The sequence below is a fragment of the Saccostrea echinata genome, unplaced genomic scaffold, assembly GCF_033153115.1.
Source record: "Saccostrea echinata isolate AGI-Se365-2 ecotype Australia unplaced genomic scaffold, CSIRO_AGI_Sech_v1 ptg000054l, whole genome shotgun sequence".
Classification (NCBI taxonomy): domain Eukaryota; kingdom Metazoa; phylum Mollusca; class Bivalvia; order Ostreida; family Ostreidae; genus Saccostrea; species Saccostrea echinata.
In genome coordinates, this window is record NW_026889803.1 from 3,897,333 (window position 1) to 3,917,591 (window position 20,259).

The 20,259-nt window shown below is 33.7% G+C and overlaps 1 protein-coding gene across 1 annotated transcript; it reads left to right on the plus strand.

Annotated features, from left to right (window-relative positions):
• Window positions 1-595: 595 nt before the first annotated feature.
• Window positions 596-20,224, plus strand: LOC133171685 (cilia- and flagella-associated protein 74-like). Its single transcript, XM_061306469.1, has 42 exons — window positions 596-619; window positions 1,916-2,105; window positions 3,929-4,066; window positions 4,264-4,362; window positions 5,333-5,437; window positions 5,639-5,812; window positions 6,324-6,434; window positions 6,634-6,736; window positions 6,915-7,072; window positions 7,452-7,584; window positions 7,788-7,907; window positions 8,041-8,155; window positions 8,695-8,819; window positions 8,981-9,100; window positions 9,207-9,325; window positions 9,447-9,513; window positions 9,681-9,770; window positions 9,975-10,148; window positions 10,352-10,466; window positions 10,571-10,687; window positions 10,859-11,058; window positions 11,164-11,285; window positions 11,425-11,553; window positions 11,820-11,907; window positions 12,001-12,174; window positions 12,316-12,449; window positions 12,661-12,836; window positions 12,976-13,076; window positions 13,492-13,647; window positions 14,971-15,113; window positions 15,372-15,497; window positions 15,602-15,767; window positions 16,018-16,137; window positions 16,246-16,407; window positions 16,647-16,776; window positions 17,083-17,237; window positions 17,401-17,430; window positions 18,084-18,213; window positions 18,386-18,513; window positions 19,406-19,474; window positions 19,656-19,721; window positions 19,977-20,224. The coding sequence occupies exons 2-42, from the start codon at window positions 1,957-1,959 to the stop codon at window positions 20,073-20,075; spliced, it is 5,136 nt and encodes a 1,711-aa protein (XP_061162453.1). The 5' UTR covers window positions 596-619; window positions 1,916-1,956; the 3' UTR covers window positions 20,076-20,224.
• The last annotated feature ends 35 nt before the right edge of the window (window positions 20,225-20,259 follow it).

The window sequence follows — 20,259 nt, forward strand, 5'->3', positions numbered from 1 at the left end:
GTTTAAAAATTCCTGAATCCGCCAATTTTTTGTTATTAATGCAATATTCCTTCCATCATAGGGTTTATTCCAGCAATATTAAAGATAAAAAACAGGCAATATCATCCATGAGCAATGGTAGTCGGCAGTAAGCAGTGAGTCGTTTGCAGTAGCAGAGGCAGTTGGAAGTAAGCAGTGAGCAGTTGGCAGTAGGCAGCTAGAATTCCATATGAAAATGTTTTGCAAGCTTTTTTCCCCCTTAATTAATAAATCATTTAAATATTAACAAATTTGATGATGGGAACATAGGCTTTGTAGATGACTAAATGATAAGTCTACATAGGTCTACCCCTTTATACTATAAAAAAACGATTTTATAGTATGTGTAGACTTCATTTCGTCATCTACAAACTTACATGGGATAAGACCTGGAGAGAAAAAAGAAGCAGAAAGAGTACGCAAATCCTTGGATCTTAAAAAGAAAAAAAAACAATATCCTATATGCGATGTGGTAAAAAGCCATGAACAAAGGAAAAAACCGAGTCGCAGTCGATTGCAGCAGTACGAATTCTTTCAAGTACGATTCATTTCAAGGTGCTTGTCGCGAGAGTTGCGCGAGATTTCGTTGCTAGACATGGAGGTATACACAAAATTTACAGTTTGTGATCTTAACAACTGAGCTTTAATGCTGTCGAAAATTAAAAATTGTAAGTTGTTGATATGTTTTATATTGTTAAGCACACATTGCTTAAGTATTGGCGTACTTACTTTGGACGCACCTTGCTAATATTTAAAGTTTTCAGTTGTAATAACGTGCAGGAAAAATCGACCGAATTTGTTCTATATGTTATTGTATTGATTAGGTTTTATAACACTCTAATTGTTCAGATTGTCATGTAACGTTAAAAAAGTGTTCTAATCTATCATCACAAGTTTTTAAATCTGAAGGTATATTACAGTGAGCTCACTACGTCCAGAGACATTTTATTGATAAAATATGTACTTAACATCAATATTGATTGCATAGAAATATTTGATTACAATAAAACTGTACACCAAGCACTTTTTCTTTATATTATATAATATTTGATGTTTGAAATAAGAAAATAAAAATGGATACCTCATGCACTTGTCTGTAGATTTTACAATTATTATGTTGAGAGATACGAATAAAATTCAAAATTTGTTCTTGGGTTATGTCTTCCCAGAAGTAATATGCTGACGGTGCGACCGTTTGGGCGAGCGCTGATCTATACCTATACATCGTCTCTTTAAACCGCATGTGTCATTTGGTACGTCTAGACTCTGACGTCACATGACGTATGTAAGTTGCATTACCAAATCGAAGCTTGAACAGTGCTGGTTTAAATGAAGAATGTTTAATCTACTGTTTTTTCTGCAATATCCATAGAATTAATGTGATTTAATTTTTTTTGTTGAACTTTTGTTGCTACCGCGAGAATGTAGTTTGCGGCGAGATGCAATTCGCAAAGCATTATGGGACCACAGGTTACTGCGGAAAAAAATTCATTTGGATCAATGTGCAAAGTCCGAATTTTCTCTTCGCCCAAGCGTTGCTTTAAGAGCTCGCAGTGACGAGCGGCACTTCGCGCCGCTCGCTGCGCTTGCTATTATGTTTAATGTTATGACCAGAGCATCAAATAACAAATCTTAAATTCATTATGTAAAAAAACATAACATAAATAGTTAGTTATTATAATGCTGAATCTCAAAATTTAATACTTTTTTGTTAACTTTAAAAATGAAACTTCATTTTGGGGTAAGTTTACTGAATGGCTAAGTTCAAAGTGTATGCTGTATCTCATTGATGACATACGTATGCATTGAGATTTATTAAATGGTAGTAATTTTTGGTTGCTATTATATATTACAGTAAATAATTACTCATTTTATCTGCCAATTTTTCTCCTTTTAGATTTAGATATTGACTATTACAAGAAAGGAACTTAATGAAAAATGGATGATGACTACGGACAGATGTATGGAGGGGAGGATTTTATGGGGGATATTGGCCTGGAAGATGAGGCCATTTTAGACTATGATGATGGAGATGATAACCTTGACCTTGGATCTGATGAAGAGGAAGAAATTGAGTCTTTTGTCGGGTAAAAATTATGTAATTAGTATCTTGGATTGTTTATCTAAAATATCAGTCATATTTGTTTTCAAGAAAGGATGAATTGCTATAACTATGGTCAGTGATCCCTTTTTATACGATGAAATATAATAAATCTATGATGATTCTGATGATATTCAAACAAGAGTGAATAAAATAATACTTTCTGAATGCTGTCAATAGTTTGGATTGTTTTTACTTATGAGAAATACCACATTATCAATGATTTTTTAGACCCTATAATGGCAATTTGACCAGGTTTGTGATCTTTTCTTCTTTCACAAATAAAGATGAAAAGAATGGATGGGTCTTAGTACAATAGAGAATTATGCATGTGAAGACAATGAATAGCTCAGACTTGACACATATCACCTGACAATTTTATCAGTCAAGAATGTATTCATGGGAGTTGAACACCTTGATTCTTAAGATCTGTTTTAAATGCACCGCAAACAGTGTTACACAATACATAAACAAAGGCAAATTTGCAAGCTGACAAGTAGTGTCAGACATATCCAACAGAGTAAATAACTAAAGGTAAACAATGTGACTCACGCATACAATAAACAAGATGTGTTTGTGAAACACTGATGCCCCCGTATAGCAGCTTATGGCGAAGGTTAAAGTTTCTTCAAATGCAAGTCAAAATCCAGGCCAAAAGATAAAAAATGTTGATACCCAAAGAAAGGTCTTGTCTCGAGGAATACATCTGTGAAATTTGAAAGACCTAGATACAACTGTTCGAAAGTTATGGCGAAGGTTAAAGTTTTTTAAATAAAAGTCAAACGTCAAGGTCAAGGTCAAAGTGGTTGGCATCCAAAGGAAGATCTTGTCACAAGGATTACATATATGAAGTATGAAAGCCCTATCACCAACCATTCAAAAGTTATGGCCAAGGTTAATGTTTTTCAAAAAGTAGGTCAAACTCCTAGGTCAAGGTCAAAGGGTCAAAGTGGTTGGTATCCAAAGGAAGGTCTTGTCACAAGGATTACATATGTGAAGTATGAAAGCCCTAGCATCGACCATTCAAAAGTTATGGCCAAGGTTAAAGTTTTTCAAAAGTAGGTCAAACTCCTAGGTCAAGGTCAAAAGGTCAAAGTGGTGGTTGGTATCCAGAGGAAGGTCTTGTTGCAAGGATTACATATGTGAAGTATGAAAACCCTAGCTCCAACCATTCAAAAGTTATGGCCAAGGTTAAAGTTTTTCAAAAGTAGGTCAAACTCCTAGGTCAAGGTCAAAGGGTCAAAGTGGTTGATATCCAGAGGAAGGTCTTGTCACAAGGAATACACATGTGAAGTTTGAAATCCTAAGCACCAACTGTTCAAAAGTTATGGCCAAGGTTAAAGTTTTTCAAAAGTGGGTCAAACTCCAAGGTCAAGGTCAAAAGGTCAAAGTTGTTGGTATCCAAAGGAAGGCCTTGTCACAATGAATACACATGTGAAGTTTGAAACCCCAATCACCAACTGTTCAGAAGTTATGGCCAAGGTTAAAGTCTCATAAAATTTTGCAAAAGTGGGTCAAACTCCAAGGTCAAGGTCAAAAGGTCAAATATTATGGTACCCAAAGAAAGGTCTTGTCACAAGGAATACACATGTGAAATATGAAAGTCATAGCTCCAACCAATCAAAAGTTATGGGCAAAGTTAAAGTTGACAACAGACAGACAGACAAACAGACAAACGGACAAACATGTGAATGTATCTTTTACATTAGCTCATTCTATATCTTTTTTGCATTTTAAATAATTCGTCAATAGATTTATCAATACTTTAAATGAAAAAATAATGACACTGATATTTTATGATGCCTGCAGGGACAGGAATTATGATGAGAGAACCCCAGAACCCACCATATCTAAACAAGAACAGCTTCGAATGATTCATCTGAGGAGTCATCTGAATCAGTTAACAGAAAAAGTCAAGCACCATCAGTATCTTACAGAGAAAACAAGGTCAGTAAAAAATATATAAGTTTACTGATTTTTTGATAAGTACTAGGAGCAATTACAGACTCATTGCTATTTATCATGTGGAGCTAGAAGATATCTATGTACTTTATGTTCAGTTATAATATTTATGGCTATGTAAATAAACATATTTATATTTTGAGTGAACACTTTATATTTGTTTTAAATCTTTCTTCGTTTAGAGAAGAACAAAAGCAATGTAGAAATCGTATGTCTCAACTAGAAACAGAGAGAGACCAAGTCTTCAAGGAAATACAAGGAGCCGAATCAGATAAAAATACGTAAGACAAATTATTTGTCATTTTATTTATTGCAAATGCAGACTGTTACAAAATTGAAGTTAATGTTGGAAAATTCAATTCAAGTAGGATGATATCTATGAGAGAAGAATTTCAGTCATGTTTTACCATGGTACTTTATGGAATAACTGATGTGTGATTTCATTATTTCCTCCCTGTAGATACATGTATTATTGTATATCATGCTTTTGAACCAGTCTTTGCAATAAATTTTAACCCAAATAAAATATAGCATGAATATAAAAACACTGGAGATAAACTCATAAAAAACTTTTGTTCTTTGAGATTCCTTTAAGAAGGATAAATGTGATTTTCTGAAGTATACAACGAAATATTATTTTATATATCAAACTGGTATATGTTGAATGTTTAATATGTTTTACGGTGTGACCGTTGGGGCGAGCGCAGTTGTACCATCAAAAACCTATACACAGTTTACACTTCTAACGTTGATGGATCCGCCTCTTCAAACGTCAAACCGCACGAGACACAGTCAAGACTGTGACGTCACATGACGTCGGAATTTACGGAGACAGCCGAGCGTCTGGTTGAACGAGACTAAAGATCTTGTGCAGTAATAAATGAAATACGTTGTAGAGTGGATGTAATTATTTTTTATTTCTTTTAAGCCCTCTGCAAAGAAAGAAAAGTAAACGTATCTCTCGGTAATGAATAATTATCCTTGGTCTTCTGAATGTTTTGTAAGAATTTCGCATGGAACCCTGGTAGCGAAGGAATTCTGGGAATGTTGCCCCAGAAAATTTGCCTGACGTATGTACAGATTTCATTCCGAATTTTCTCTGTTCTTATACGTTAGTCTATTGAGCTCGCTTCGCGAGCGGCGCTTCGCGCTCGCTATAAAGATATAATTTATATTTATATTTATTTATTATATGTGTGTATACTGATACTTGGTATCTATAACTATAAGTGTTTTTCTTTCCTTTTTCAGGTCAGCTTTATACAGACTTAGATCAAGACATGAGAGGATTTGTCAGGAGTTGGAAAATGAACATGAACTCGAAAAAATGATTGCAGAGAGATTGGAGCAAGAAGAGTAGGTTCACATGTCAACAATCTCACCAAAATATATACACAAAATTTTTACATAAGTTTAAAAAAGAATTTTGCCTTTTTAGTCATGTCCAAAGTATTTTATTTTTGTAAGACTCTTATATGTCCTGAGTTAATTTTAAACAACCAGAAGTTATTTTTGTTATTTTTTTTTTTGTATTACATATTCATATATTCTGTTTAGATATGAGCTTGCAAAGGTTGAGGTAGAGAGAGGGAAGTTTTTATTGGCTGAAGATGACCTAATTAAACAAGAGCAGCAGCTGGCCAAAGAAAAAACTGACATGGCTCTCCAGCGTCTCCGTAAGGAAGAAATGAAGGCAAAAAGGGCTGTTAAACAACATGCCAGAAGACAAAGGTATATAGTGTATAACCTTTCTTGTGCTTCAATATGAACTATTGGAAAACAAACTTTTTTTCCAAGGGTCATAATTCTGCGGAATCACAATTTCTGATCAATCTGAAGGTAGAAAATTACACAGATTTCTTGGATTGCCATTGTTTTTCCAAAATACACTTTAAATACAATGTGACAAATTTCCGTGGAAACTTTGTGACTGTGTACATAGCATAAATTAATCCCGTGCTGAAAATAGTACTTCTAGAGTATTTTTTAATTCTGTCTTAAAAATTAATGTTAGAAACAGAGAACATCACAACTTATATACAGTGTATTATCATTCCTGTGCATCAAAATAAACTTTTTTTGTAATTATGTCTATAAATTAATGTTGGAAACAGAGAAACATCACAACTTATACATTTTAACAAAAGAAAATGCTGAATAAATATTGTATATACATGTAAAAAGACTTATGTTGTAGTTTTGAATGTGCATATATTTATATCCTGTTGATATTGAATTACAGAGATTATCAGACAGCTATGGAAGAACAGAAAAGAAGACAACAAATGGCGCTAGAAGATGCAGAGAGAAGTCATGCTAAACACAGCAAGTTCCTTAATCAAACCATGGAAAAGTAAGCAATTTTTTTTCTGAACACCTCTTATTGACTGCTGTGTCAAAGCTATTGGACTTATGTTCCACAAATTTGGTAGTGCTCTCTGAATTTGATTACATCTGATCTACATGTATTAAACAATGTTGCGTGCAGTAAACTTAGTAGATCAGCAGGGACCTCAAAAATCCTCTTTCAATTATTACTGTCTTTGTTTTAGGTTGCAGAAAAGGCAGGAAGAGGAAAATGCTAGGTACAAAGAGAACATGAAGAAAAAAATGGAAATGTTACTGAAATTGAAAGGAGACATTACTTCAAATAGGGTAAATTATTATCCCACCTGACCAGATAAATGTTCAAAAGAATTTTTATTTGAGTGAGACCTATGAATTAAAGAAATTACCTGCTACCAGAATTGGCTATCTTTTAACAAAATATTGATAGATTTGAATTTGTAAATATACCTTAGCTCAAATACATCCCTTTATTGGTTCTTTACAGGAGAATCTGAAAGCTTTACATGCCAGAGATAAAGCTGCCAGCAAAGAGGCGAAACAGAAGGAGGAGGAGGAACGCCAACAAATCCTCCAGAAGGGAGGCAATCCAGACGAGATCCTCCTTATCAGAAAAAGAATTGAGGAATTTGAACGGCAGAAAAAGTAAGTAATTTCACACTATTTTCTAGCAGATGTATAAACTTTAATGCAATGTAACCATAGAGAATTTGCTAATTTCTTCTCATCAATAAGCGTTCAGCATTTCCTGTCAAAGATTATTGTTATTATCTCAAACTTTACAATGCTATATAATTGGATAAAATCAGAGCCCCGTTACTAAATTTTTATGATATACATATCTGAATGATTGGTCTATGACGAATAAGAGGACCTTGCAATCTGAAATTTCAATTACGTGAAGAGTTAAATTCTGTAATTACAACAATAATAGCTGGAATCACTTTAAATGCTATCATGTAGACATTGTGTTGCATATTTAGAGCTCCAATGAAAACATCATTTGTATTTTTGAAATTTTCAGTGAATTTGAAAATGAAAAGAAAATAAAGCAAGCTACTATAATGGAGAAAATTCTGGTTGAGGAAGATAGACTTAAGAAAAGAAAGAAACAACAACCTCATCTGTGGACAGATGTAAAATCAGACAAGTCAAAGGTCAGATTTCTAATGTGTAAAAAGGAAAGATTTAATTAGCACAAGAAATGAACAGAATTCTAGAAATGTCAGATACCTTTGTATCATAGGCCGAAAAAGAAAGATCTATATTTATGATCAATACTTGTATGAGAATTTGATTTTAAAATATTTCAAGAAATCGGATGTTTTGTGCTTGATGTGCTTTATTTTTTTTTATTCAGATCATTGGGCCACAGAAAAAGAAACCATTGAAGATTTTTCGAGAGCTGACAGATTCTTCCATTTTTGATGAGGATTTTATGAAAGAAAATACATATATCATTGATGGACCAGAAGAGCAGGTACCTTAATGCTTTCTTATATGTTTATTAAAAGGGAATTTCAAATGCTGCTTTTTGAATACTATTGTCAGAGGAGAATTTTCTCTAACCACTTACACAGTAGTTGTTATACACCTGTGATATTTTTTGTCAGGCTACACAGAGGGAAGAAGGAAAGGAATCCATGAGAGCTGAAACTGCTGGTGAGGACAAAAAGGTCACACCCCTCCCTATTGATTCTAGTGACTCCAGTGATGCGGAGTCAGATGGTAAGTACTCATGAACTTATTTCTTCTCTTAAATTTAAAGACATTAAAAGTGTAAACTAATATGTTGACAGTGCGACCGTTAGGGCGAGTGCAGATATTTATTCAGGTTTAATTTAGATCAGGCTCATTCGTCAAACTGCACGTGACATTTGGTGCGTCTAGACTCTGACGTCACATGACGTTGTATTTAAGTTGCATTACCAAATCGAAGCCTGAACATTGTTGACTTTAATGAAGAACGTTTTATTTACTATCTATCTGCAATATATCCATTAAATCAAGGCGAGTTTATTTTTTGTTAGTTAAACTGTTGTTGTTATTCTCGCGAGAACGTAGCTTAAACAAGCGATGCATTGTGGGTCCAGAATTACTGCGGAAAAAAATTCTATTGAATGAATGTGCAGTAGTCCAAATTTTCTCTTCGCCCAGGCGTTGTCATTAGAGCTCGCAGTGATGAGCTATAATTCTTATTAAAGATTTTTTTTTTAAGTGCAAAAGCAATGATTCTTCAAAGGTTTTCTTGTGTTGATGATTTTCAGGAGAAGAAAAGGTTGATTTGGCAGTACCAGAGTTTGAGGGATTGTGGGATCAACACAAACCATACAGAGTCCCAAAAGACACAGAATCAACTGTAAAATTGCCCAATGGAAGCAAAATGGAGAAGGTACTTTAGGGTATTTTATAGTCAATCTGCTTTTTTTTCGGCTGAAGGTTCCTAAATCCATTCAATACCTTCAATTTTCTTTCACTTTATTAGAAGTTCAATTTATGATTGCTAGGGTACATGTAGTCATAAAAAATATCACTGTTAATACTGATTTCCAGGAAATACTTGAGAAAGTGTTGGATAAACACCGCCAGGGGATTGTTGTCAAGCAGGTGGCTGCCGGCCGGGAATTCCAGGGCTGTCCTTTCTACAGTAAACCTGATGTCATTCACTTCAAGGTCAGTAAAAAAAAAAGGAAATTCTCAGAAAGTTCGATAACTCAATCTTAGTTAATTAAAAATAACACTAATATAGTGCACCATACTTTAATGTATTCTTCTGCAGGATTTTGAAGTTGGGAAAACTTACAAGAAAAAAGTCACCTTGACCAATGTTTCCTACACTGTGAATTACTGCAAGTACATCAACATAACTGAGATGCTGAAGGACTTTATTGACATTCAGTGAGTGGTTTCTCTGGACTATAAATTTTATATGTGATAAAAATGCAATCTACCTGCATAATAGGGGATGTAATGCAGCAACCATTTTACATAAAATTCATTTATTTTGTGTTTTATTTAGGTTTGACCCACCAGGACAAATGTCAGCTGGATTGACGTGTGAAATGATGGTCACATTTAAACCAATGGTAAATTATCTTTCTTGTCTGCATTTTTAAAGAATTTATTTACAAGTTTCTAATGAACTTTCTTTAATAAAAGCTCAGAGAACAACATATTCTGTATAAGTGTGCATATATTGAATATGTTAATTCCAGTTTTATAATATTTCATATAAATTCCTTACTCTTTTCAGATTAACGAGGATCTATCTGGAGTAGTTAACTTCCTGTCTCAGACAGGGCCATTTGCAATTCCTCTCAAGTGTACCACAAAGAAATGTGATGTAAGTTTATTTTATATTTTCAAAAAATTGTCCTGAGATATCAGTAATTTCATTCTTGAAAATATCAATGAAATAACTAAATCAGAATTTGGAGATATTAAGCAAATACGATTTCATAAAATGCTTTTTATTTCTCTATAACAATGGGGTTTGATCTAACATCAGTATGAGTAACACAGGTTCTCTTTCTTCATTCCTTTATAGTTGTCCACGGACACTTGTCGCATTGATTTTGGGACAACAGTGATAGGAGAGACCCTGAAGAGAACATTTACCCTTACTAACAAGGGAGCCCTGGGGACAAAGTTCGAATTCTTCAAGGTCACAGGTCAGAAAGAAAGGACAGTGACCACAGCTGCCACTTCTCTAGGAGGCCTTGTAAGTTAATAAAAAAGAATAAACAATGGTCAAGATAGTAATTAGAGGAAGAGGAACATTCAGTAAATGTTGATGTTTTGAGCACTGCATAAATTAATCAGTAAGAATGAAAAATCTTATTATATATAGCAGCTATTCAATGCACATGTATTGAAATATTGAGTGTGTGTTTTTATATGATATAACTGGTATCAATTTTTCAGACAACAGCAGACACCATTAGAGCATTCAGCCCAGATTCAACATCAGTGGTGGCAAAAAAGGATGTGACTGCTTCCCTGGAGAAAAATGTGGCAGAGGAGAAAAAGGCTGCTGATGGTATTTAAATATTACTTACTTTTGGGAATCAATTTTTTGGAAGTACAAAAATGTCTTTTGTGTAAAGTTAACTTGTGTTGAATGACTTCTGAAATGAATTATAGAGGCAGACAAGGCTAGTATGGGAGGTATGGGGACCTCAGATGAGCAGAATAGTACCCAGGCTGCTGGGGAGGGACTCAGTGTGGTGGGTGAGGGAGAACAAGGAGAAGAGGAGCAACGTAAGTCAAATTCAGCATTGTTAAAGTGTGCCTATTGCAAAGTAGGACAAAATATTGAGTGGTATTTTTTTATCATGGTTGATGTTTAACTCTGAAATTATGAAAACAAAAGTTGATTTTTTTTTTCGGGGGGATACTTATTTTGTGTCTTTTTTCTGTCTCCCCACACAGCTCTACAGGAGTCCCCTGATTTGGCCGTCAGTGAGATGGAGGATTATGGGACACTGGATGGGATGAAGGTGGGACTGGTGGCATCTGGAGAGTTAGGTCCCTTTGCCTCCACCAAACTGGAGATAATTTGGCAACCCCACATTCCAGGCCGAGTGGACACTGAGTTCTTGATCACTTTCACTGACCCCCTGTCTGATAGTGTGAGTCTACAGAGGTTTTATTCTACTGCCAAAAATAAGTCTAATATTCAAAAGGGAAGTGATGAAACTGAAAGGATTTATTTTGCCTTTTATTTTTTACTCTAGATCTCAATCCAAGCTGTAGCCAATGCTATAGATGTACCTGTTTGGGTGGAGAGACAGACGGTAGACCTGAAGATCTGTATGTTTGACCGTCTATATCAGGACACCATTATTGTCAACAATAGGTTAGACATGATCTGACTGATTAGATTAGAAACAAAAATGTTGAATATTGAAATGACATAAATTAATGTAAAGTACTTGTATTTAATAGTGGACCAGTGTTGTAAGTATTTCAATTAAGTTTATTTATATTTTTTGCAGAGCAACAACTGCCTTAAGACTTAAATTTGAAGTCTGTAAAGAACTGAAGAATCACCTGGAACTGCTGCCAAAAACAGGATACATCCAGGCACAGTCTAACTTTTCTGCACAGATGAAGTTTCTACCCAGGTAATTCTCTCATAAGCAAGACAGCCAAATGTGGTCTTAGATACAGTTAAACATGGCTACAATGAACAGGCTTATAATGAATTCATGCTGCAACAAAGTAATTTTTATTCTCTGTAGTTTTAAAATTTATTAAGAATGTATCGGATATAATGAATTACCTTTATAATGAACTAAAAATGTTCTTCCCAGGCACTTCACTGTAGGCATGTTTTACTTATATTTTTGTAAGCATCATTTTCTGATCAAGGTAACATATTTCCTTTCAGGAAAAGTTTGTTTGAAGAAGCTGGAAAGTATTTTGACAAAGAAACAGGTGTGCTGGAGGCTCCTATGATAATCAGAGTAGCTGATCAGGTAGATTTTTATCCACTCTTAAAAACATGTTATCACACCCAATACAAAATTTTGGAAGGTAAAATGGTAACTCTGTAGCATTTCTATTTATAGACCCAACCAGTTCCTTTCACTGTCCAAGCTGTTTTGACCACATCGGACATGGAGTTTGACACCACTGATATAGACTTTGGCTGCTGTACCATATACGAGTCAACAAAAGCCAAAATAAAGCTCACAAACAAATCCATACTTCCCCAGGAATTTGGTTTTGTCGGCCACCCTGAGGTACCTTGTCACATCTGCATACTGTAATCCCTCTCTTATTGCCATCAATTTAAATTAAATTCTGGATTGTGATTAGTGTTTATGATAGGATTAAGCTTTGATCTATTTAATTTACACTGTACGGTACCTGAACATTTCTAGTTTGTTGAGGTGCAACCCAATGATGGGTTTGGAACCTTGCTGCCATTGGAAACAATTGACCTGGAAGTTATATTTAGTCCCAAGAAAGCCAAGGATTACAAATTCGAACTGAACTGTAAATCTTTGATAAACAGGTGAGTTTTCATGAGAAATTTTAACACCGAGGTCAGTGGAAAACACATCTTCATTAAAAAACATTTAACTTTAAAATTCAAAGTACTGTTTATAGCAAATATACAGCTTTTAAAAATAGAGTTTTTTGATCTTTAATCATGCAATGAAAACTTGTTAGTATTTTTACCAGTTAGTAACTTTGATTGATGTTTTATCATTTTGTATTCCCAGGGAGTTTAAGATCCAGTGTAAGGGAATAGGAGTCCACCCTCCTTTGGAAATGTCTCATCAGGTGGTGCACTTCTCTGCCACCCCCCTGTATGATGTGTCCACTGCCTCCTTCCATGTCATAAACTCCCACACAAGTACAAACGAATTCACTCACCCTGTCCCCCGAATTGGAAAAGGTAAGTGGAAATACTTTGTATGTATATACTGGTGAAGAACAATATATTACCGAATGTTGTTTTATATCAAGGGATATTGAATCAGTATGCAACATTATCCAGGTTTCATTGACAAGAAGGGGATTCTGTTTTCTTGCAGGTGAGATAGCTCCAGTTGGCCCCACTTCCTTTGAGTTTGTAGTTCCAGAGGGTGTTCCAGTGACTATATCGCCATCTGTTGGCACTATTGAACCTGGAAAGGTACAATAAGACTTCTAACAGTATAGATTACTGTAAAACACATAAGATTACTGTAAAACACATAAGATTACTGTAAATACATAAGATTACTGTAAATACATTAGATTACTGTAAAACACATTAGATTACTGTAAATACATTAGATTACTGTAAAACACATTAGATTACTGTAAGACACAATAAGTGATTCAGATAAAAATATGAATGTTCTGTTCCTTTATTTTATACAACAAATTTAAGTCATTGCAGTAAGTTTGGGATATTGAAATCACGTAATAAATGCTTACATACTGTACAATATCAACCTCAAGTTCTAGAGAATATACACTTCAATGCTTCCATCTGGGCATCTCCAAGACTGTTAACAGATAATATGCATAAAAGTAGTCACTAAGTTTTATTATTCTTAAACCAGAAATGCCCAGTGTGGGTGAGATTTGCACCAGAACTAAATGATCTAGACATTAGGAAGGAGGCAGTCAGAATGGCCACTAAGGCTTTAGAGGCCCAGGCCGAGAAGGAATTTGAGGAGAGACAGAAGAGAGAGAGGGAGGAGGCTGACCAGGCTCTGGTAAGAGAGAGGGGGGCGGGATAAAGAAAAACTTTTTAAGAATAAAGAATGGTCAAAATTTATATACATTTGAGTTTTTCTTAGTTTTCTAGTAAATTTTTAGAATAACTCTGTTATCACACATACATGATTTTATCATAGAATTTCATAGCTTTCAGTCACTAGGATATGGATATTTCAGTTGAAAGTATATTTTATTTATGAAGACAGTAACACACCAACCATTTTATTTTTTACTTTCTGAACTATAGGAAGAGGTATGTTGTATGTCTGCAGTAAATGTGGGTATCAAGTGTGTGTGTAATATACAGATTAATGTCTATGGTAAATAGATAACAGAAATAAAAAGAAATTCTAATATACTGAGAATCCAGAGCCTGCTTCATTGTAAAACTAAATCTTAGGGCAAACATATTGTTATACATGTATTATATTAGAGTTTGTGTTATATTATAAAAAGAAAACTAATTGAAAATAATAACTTTTAAGTATCAAGTCCAGAGCAACTCTCATTCTGGAAAGTATATAATTTGATTAACATTTTGGTGAAAGGGAATTTGCAAAATATGTATACAACAGGGTCCATGGACATATCTAGTCTTTAAAATAAAGCCCTACTTTACATGATTTTCTCGTAGAATATGTGAAGTACTTACAAATAAAAGCAACTAATCAAGTACTTATCAAGACAGTAATAAAGCAACAATTATCTAATAAAGGACTTTAACAAGACAGTATTATACCAACAATTTATTTTTTATTTTCTGAACTAGGAAGAGGTATGTTTATTGTCTGAAATAAATGTGGGTCATTTGTTTGTGTGAAATATGCAGATACATGTTCATATGGTAACTGGAAAACTGGATGCAATACAGTGCTTTAATAATCTCTGGATAGGAATAGCTTCATTATAAAACTAAAAAATTACAAAAATATGTATCCATAGAGTTGTGTGATATTAGAAGGAAAAAAAACTAATTTAGATTAATTACAAGATTGTTAATTTTTGTTGGCACTGGTAGTGAAATTTGAAAGTGTAAATTACGGACATCTAGGAGCTAACTTTGCTTTATGGTAATAAGGTACTGATAAGTACATGTGTACCTTTGTCCTCATCTGTAAGCTTATCCAGAAGGTCACAAATATGCATTGTCATCTGTGTTCATTTAATCTGTCTGTTTTGCTTAAAGGAATATTTCTCTGCACATTTTGTCTCCTATGTATCAAGTTCAAATATTTTTTTTTCTTGCCATCTTTCAGTATCATTGTTTAGAGTTGTTGATTTTTCCCCGTTTCTGATGTTATGATCTTTTTTTTAATCAGCAAAAAGCTATAGGCAAAGGAGGAAAAGGAAAAGATGCTAAATCTCCTACAAAAGGCAAAGGTAAAACTTCTCCAGCGCCATCTCTAACTGTGTCTGGACCAAGGCCAATAACTCCCCCAACTGTGGACACTATTTCCAAAGAGTAAGATTTAGTTCCTATACATGTTTAAAACTATTTTGAAAACTCTGTTGGTGAAATAATGAATTTTAATTGTAATAAGTCTACAGTGTACATAGAATACGATATACCTGTATTCTAAACATCATAGATGCATAAAATATTTTATATACAAGACTGTTCTATTGTTGTTTATAAAAAATTGATAGGTTATGAAATGAGGGCCATTTACTGGAAAGAAAAACCATTCATTATATAATCTGACTGATTTTCTTTTTACAGCTCCCCTGCGTATGCTTCTGCAAAAGCCAGCCTTCTGCGACAGTACAGAGGAAGCTTCAGGACTGTCACCATTCCTTGTTATGTTGCCAGCGGCAAATGTGGAAACCCAGGAGAACTTCCCTACAGGTACATGATTATACACTTTTATTTCAAAGTATGTCTCCACAAGTGTAGAATGTGTTCTGATTTATAAATGAATTTTCGGTTAACATTTTACATTTTGTTGTCAGTGTCCACAACACACTGTATCTTGAGGTCCATTGCCCAGTTGTGAAGCCCACACTAGTTGTGATTTCTGACAATGGTAAATCAATACTAGACTTTGGAGAAGTGTCTCTTGGTCAAAATATCATCAAGTCTGTCACCATACAGAACATATCCAACAAAACTGTAGAGGTACTTGATTTTTTTTCAAATCTTAGATGATTTTAAAATGGGGGGGGGGGGAGGTTATGGTTATAGTTAATTAAAAGTAAAAATGATCATTTCGTTTTTCTTTCCTTACAAGGCATCAAATGTAGTTCACTGAATGACAAATACTGAAAAATAATAGAATATGGAATCAAGTAAACTTCTGTAATACTATAACTAAATATTTAAGTCTGGAGAAAAAAATATGATTGTAATAATTTATTTCTTCTGTTAGCTTACATCCTCCATATTGAATACTGGTGGACCTTTCCTGATGCTGAATGCTCTAAGAGTTCTGCCACCAGATGGCACTCATACCATACTGATCTCCTACACTCCAGAAAAGGGAGAAGTGGTAAAATTTACCATATTGAATAAATTGCAAGAGTTACTTCCCGTTAATATAATATTTTTTAAAGATGGATATCAACAAATTCCAAATTATTGTCTTAATATATTCCAGTTCCATGAGGTTTTGGAGATACAGACAGGACACACAGCTTTACACATCACACTGACAGGAAAAGGAGTCAGTCCTATGATTGAGATCAACATGCCCATGCAGAATGGGGTTCTAGATATGGGAGCTGTGTTAGCAGGGGAATACTTAGAAAGAACCTTTAAAGTAAGATCATTAAATTAGTGAATCAATTTTAAAACTGACTGAGGTTAAATTCTGATGAGTGGGAGATTGGGATCACCTGAATGGGAAGTTCATTGTGTTTTTATGGATAGATTTTTCAAAGTGTCTTTCTTCTCTTACTCTCCCTTAATTTCTTTTTAATTAATATTTTTTTTAAATTGTTATGTACAGGTTTGACCTTAAAGTCCAAAGTAATATTCTTTATCATTTGATTGTTTCAGCTGATGAACTCCTCTTCCCTGTCTATAGATTACTCTATCAAGTTAGATAGTCTGTCTCTACAGCGGCACAATGAAGCTCAAGTCATTCCAGCATTTATACAGAGAAACAAAACTAATCCTCTCAGTGTGGGTAAGTGTTGATTGAGTACTCTCCCTTGATAACTTCTCCAATATTGAAATTATATAAAATTAATTTGCTCAAGTTTACTTCTTGATTCTTGTATTGAATTCTTAACATACAGTAAAACACAGATAGAGTGAAGCAATTTGAGCAGCCAAATTCACTTTTTAATATCTATAATTCATTATCATCACTGGATATTTCATTGATTTAAACTTCTTGATAATGGTGTCTTACTTCTTTATTCAAGCATGTATTTGCTTTACACGTGTTTGCTATAGCCATTTTTTACTGTATAAATTTTCTGGTTGATAGGTTCACAGAACAACAATGGTCAGAATGTATTTGATTTGGTTCCCGCGGAGGGGACGGTGCCTCCTGGTAGTAGCATTGACCTCACTGTGACCTTTGCCCCTGATCACCCTAGTGACCATTACTCGGATGGAGTCCGCATTGAACTTTTCGGAAAGGTAGGTTTCCAAAAATATGCAACATTAGAATAGAATAAAAATGTCACCCTGTTTTTGAGATGTGCCACCTAAGGACAGATTAAATTATCTTATTTTTAAAATTAATCAATATTTATCAGGAAAAACATATGTACATTTAATTGAAATGCTGATTTAATTCTAGCCAAATGTTGTTTATCTTGGAGAACAGAAAGTGAGTAGTGATATGTAGATTGCAAGGCAGTTTTTCTTTCACAGGAATGACCAAGTAAAATATTCCAAGTGTAATGAAATAATTTTCCAAGATGTTAATTTTTAATTTTCTCAAAAAGATTTATTGAATACTAAGTATTTGTAAAAGTGAATACATTAAAATTCATGTATTCCTGTGACACAAACTTGTTTTTATTTCAATTTTAACTAGATTAATAATAAATACAGTCAAACCTCATTATTTTAAATTCAATGGGGCAGAGAAAAACTCCGAGATACTAGTATTTTAGGATTTGAGATACCAAGGTTAAAATACATAGAGAAAAAGTGATTGGGACCTCCAACTCACTTTGACATATCCATGGTAATTAAGATATGAGAGGTTGGGATACCAAAGTTCAAATGGTATTTGAAATTACTTAATTAGAAATGCTAGCAAATGTTTGTGAATCGTTTGATTGCTACATTTCAAATTTACAGTTATATTTAGTGCCAGTACATGAATTAGATATGCAAGAGAATTTTCAGCGCTGTGAGATAATGATTTGTTTGAATTAACGAACGATGTGAATTTTTCAATAGAGGACTATACATAAAAGAAATGAAATTTTTTTCTGGTTTCACTCCTACTTGACTTTTCATCATTAATTCCAGGAGGAAACACATAATTTCATGATCAAAGGAATGGCCAAACCTAGGATTATGTTTGTGGATGGCACGGATGAAAGAACCCCCGAGATAGAATCCCTGGCAGAGGAGACCCCAGTACCCACGGAGGACGAAGGTCTGTTGTACATCAATGATTATAATCACAAATATGTTTGTCTTTCAGTGAATTTTCTTCAGAAAAAGGCATCATGCATACCTTTGGGGTTTTTTTTCACTTAGCTTACACACTCAAGTAACACTGACTTGCCATACAAATTCCCTCAACTGCATTCGTTCTTTATTTTCAGATGGAAAACTTTTGCCTACTCCTGTTTTGTTCACACTTAGAAGTATAGCTAAAGAGAACGACTTTATCCCTGCGTCCCGTGACCTGATTGTGGGGTGTGTGAGGACAATGGCCGTCAGTCAGAAGAAGGTCAGTGTGTCGTTTTATTGTCCTATTCTACACTCGCTGCTTGCTGTGATCCCCAGATATTCTAAACAGAGTTTGATTAAAATTTGTTGAAATATTACTAAAAAATTGTTTTATTTAAACACTTATGTTTGATCCTGTGTATAATGTATAATTTTAACAACTTTAACAAAATTTATATTTCTTATAATACATGACAATCCATTTTTTTTCCCCCATTTTTAATTCAATCCACATTTTTGTATTAATTGAATTGTAACAGAGCACAGAATTTATATTCACCATGAGTGTTTTACTTCATCAACATCATCTTGAGACATTTCCCTTGTTTACTATTAAAGCACTTTATACCTTACCCTCACAATGTTTTTGCTTTGTTTCCCCATTGCTAACCTGGTGTGGGTTGTTTGCTGTGTTTGATATAGGACGGAAAAGGTGCTTCTAAACATGGCGTAAGTAACAGAATTGTTTTAAATTTTGTATCTGTTGTTTTGACATCGCATTTTTGTTTTATATTATTTACTATTTTTTGTTTATATTTTTACTTTTATTTGTGTGTGAGTGAATTCAAAACTATAGATGTGAAGAATTTTTTCAGAATTTGAAATCGGTTATTTTATTTTTATTTTTTTAAAGATTTTTTTTGGACATTGGCATTCTTTTTTATATGTGTTTGTAATGCAATACTTAAAAACAATTATTTTTGTTTTGCAATACACACATATATGTAAATTTTCCTCATGAGTTGTACCCCTTGTAATAATGAATCTTCTCACCATTTTGAAGAATGATATTTTTTGATACTCTGCACTATAATACTGTATTATTTAATGATATATGAAATATTTAAAAATTATGTTCTGTTTTAACCAAAAAAACCTATCTTTTGAAACAGAATGGTGAATTCCAGTTCGAAAATGTGCAGCTTATTACTCAAAAAGGTTTCAATATTGAACCACAGAAAGTAAGTCTATTCAGATTAAACTTCATACAAAGTAATGTTTCTTTTTTTAACTCACAAATAATGGTACCATAACATACATGTTCGTACATGTACTGTATTTAAAGACACAGAAAACTGACTGAATTTCCACACAAAGCAATTTTAAATATGTATTACTAGAATTTTTTTTTATTACAAACAGGGTATGGTCGAGGCTGGTGGTCTAAAACCTGTCACATTTACATGGACTCCACCTGCTGGCCATGATGTAAGTAAAATACACAATATACATAGAAAATATAGTATCAGTATTCCATGTATTAAATCACTAATAGAAAAAAAATGCAGTAAAAAATGTAGAATACATTTCAATTGTGCAGATTCTCTACGAACCACAAATATATGTTTTACTGAAAGTGTAAAAAATGTTCAGATTATGTACAATTCATAATATACAAGTACTGTATTTAACATCAGTACAAATCTACTGGTATACCCTGTTCTACCACGTTTCTACTTTCAGCCTAACACCCCTGTGGAGACCAGTGTGATGTTAACTCTAAAAGGAGATGTGACGGAACAAGTCAAAGTCATGTTACGAGCATTTGTTGTTTCTGAATGAATATTCCAAGTTCACCCTCTCTAGCAATTCTGTGATACAATTTGAACTTCTAAACAAAAAGTTTTCTATAAAAGATGTTTAATGAGAAAAAGATTTACTTTTACGTTCAAGTGTTTAATGTTCAAACTTTTGTGGATAAAGTGATTGAAACTGTGAGAACATTTTGTTTTTTTTTTTACTCTAA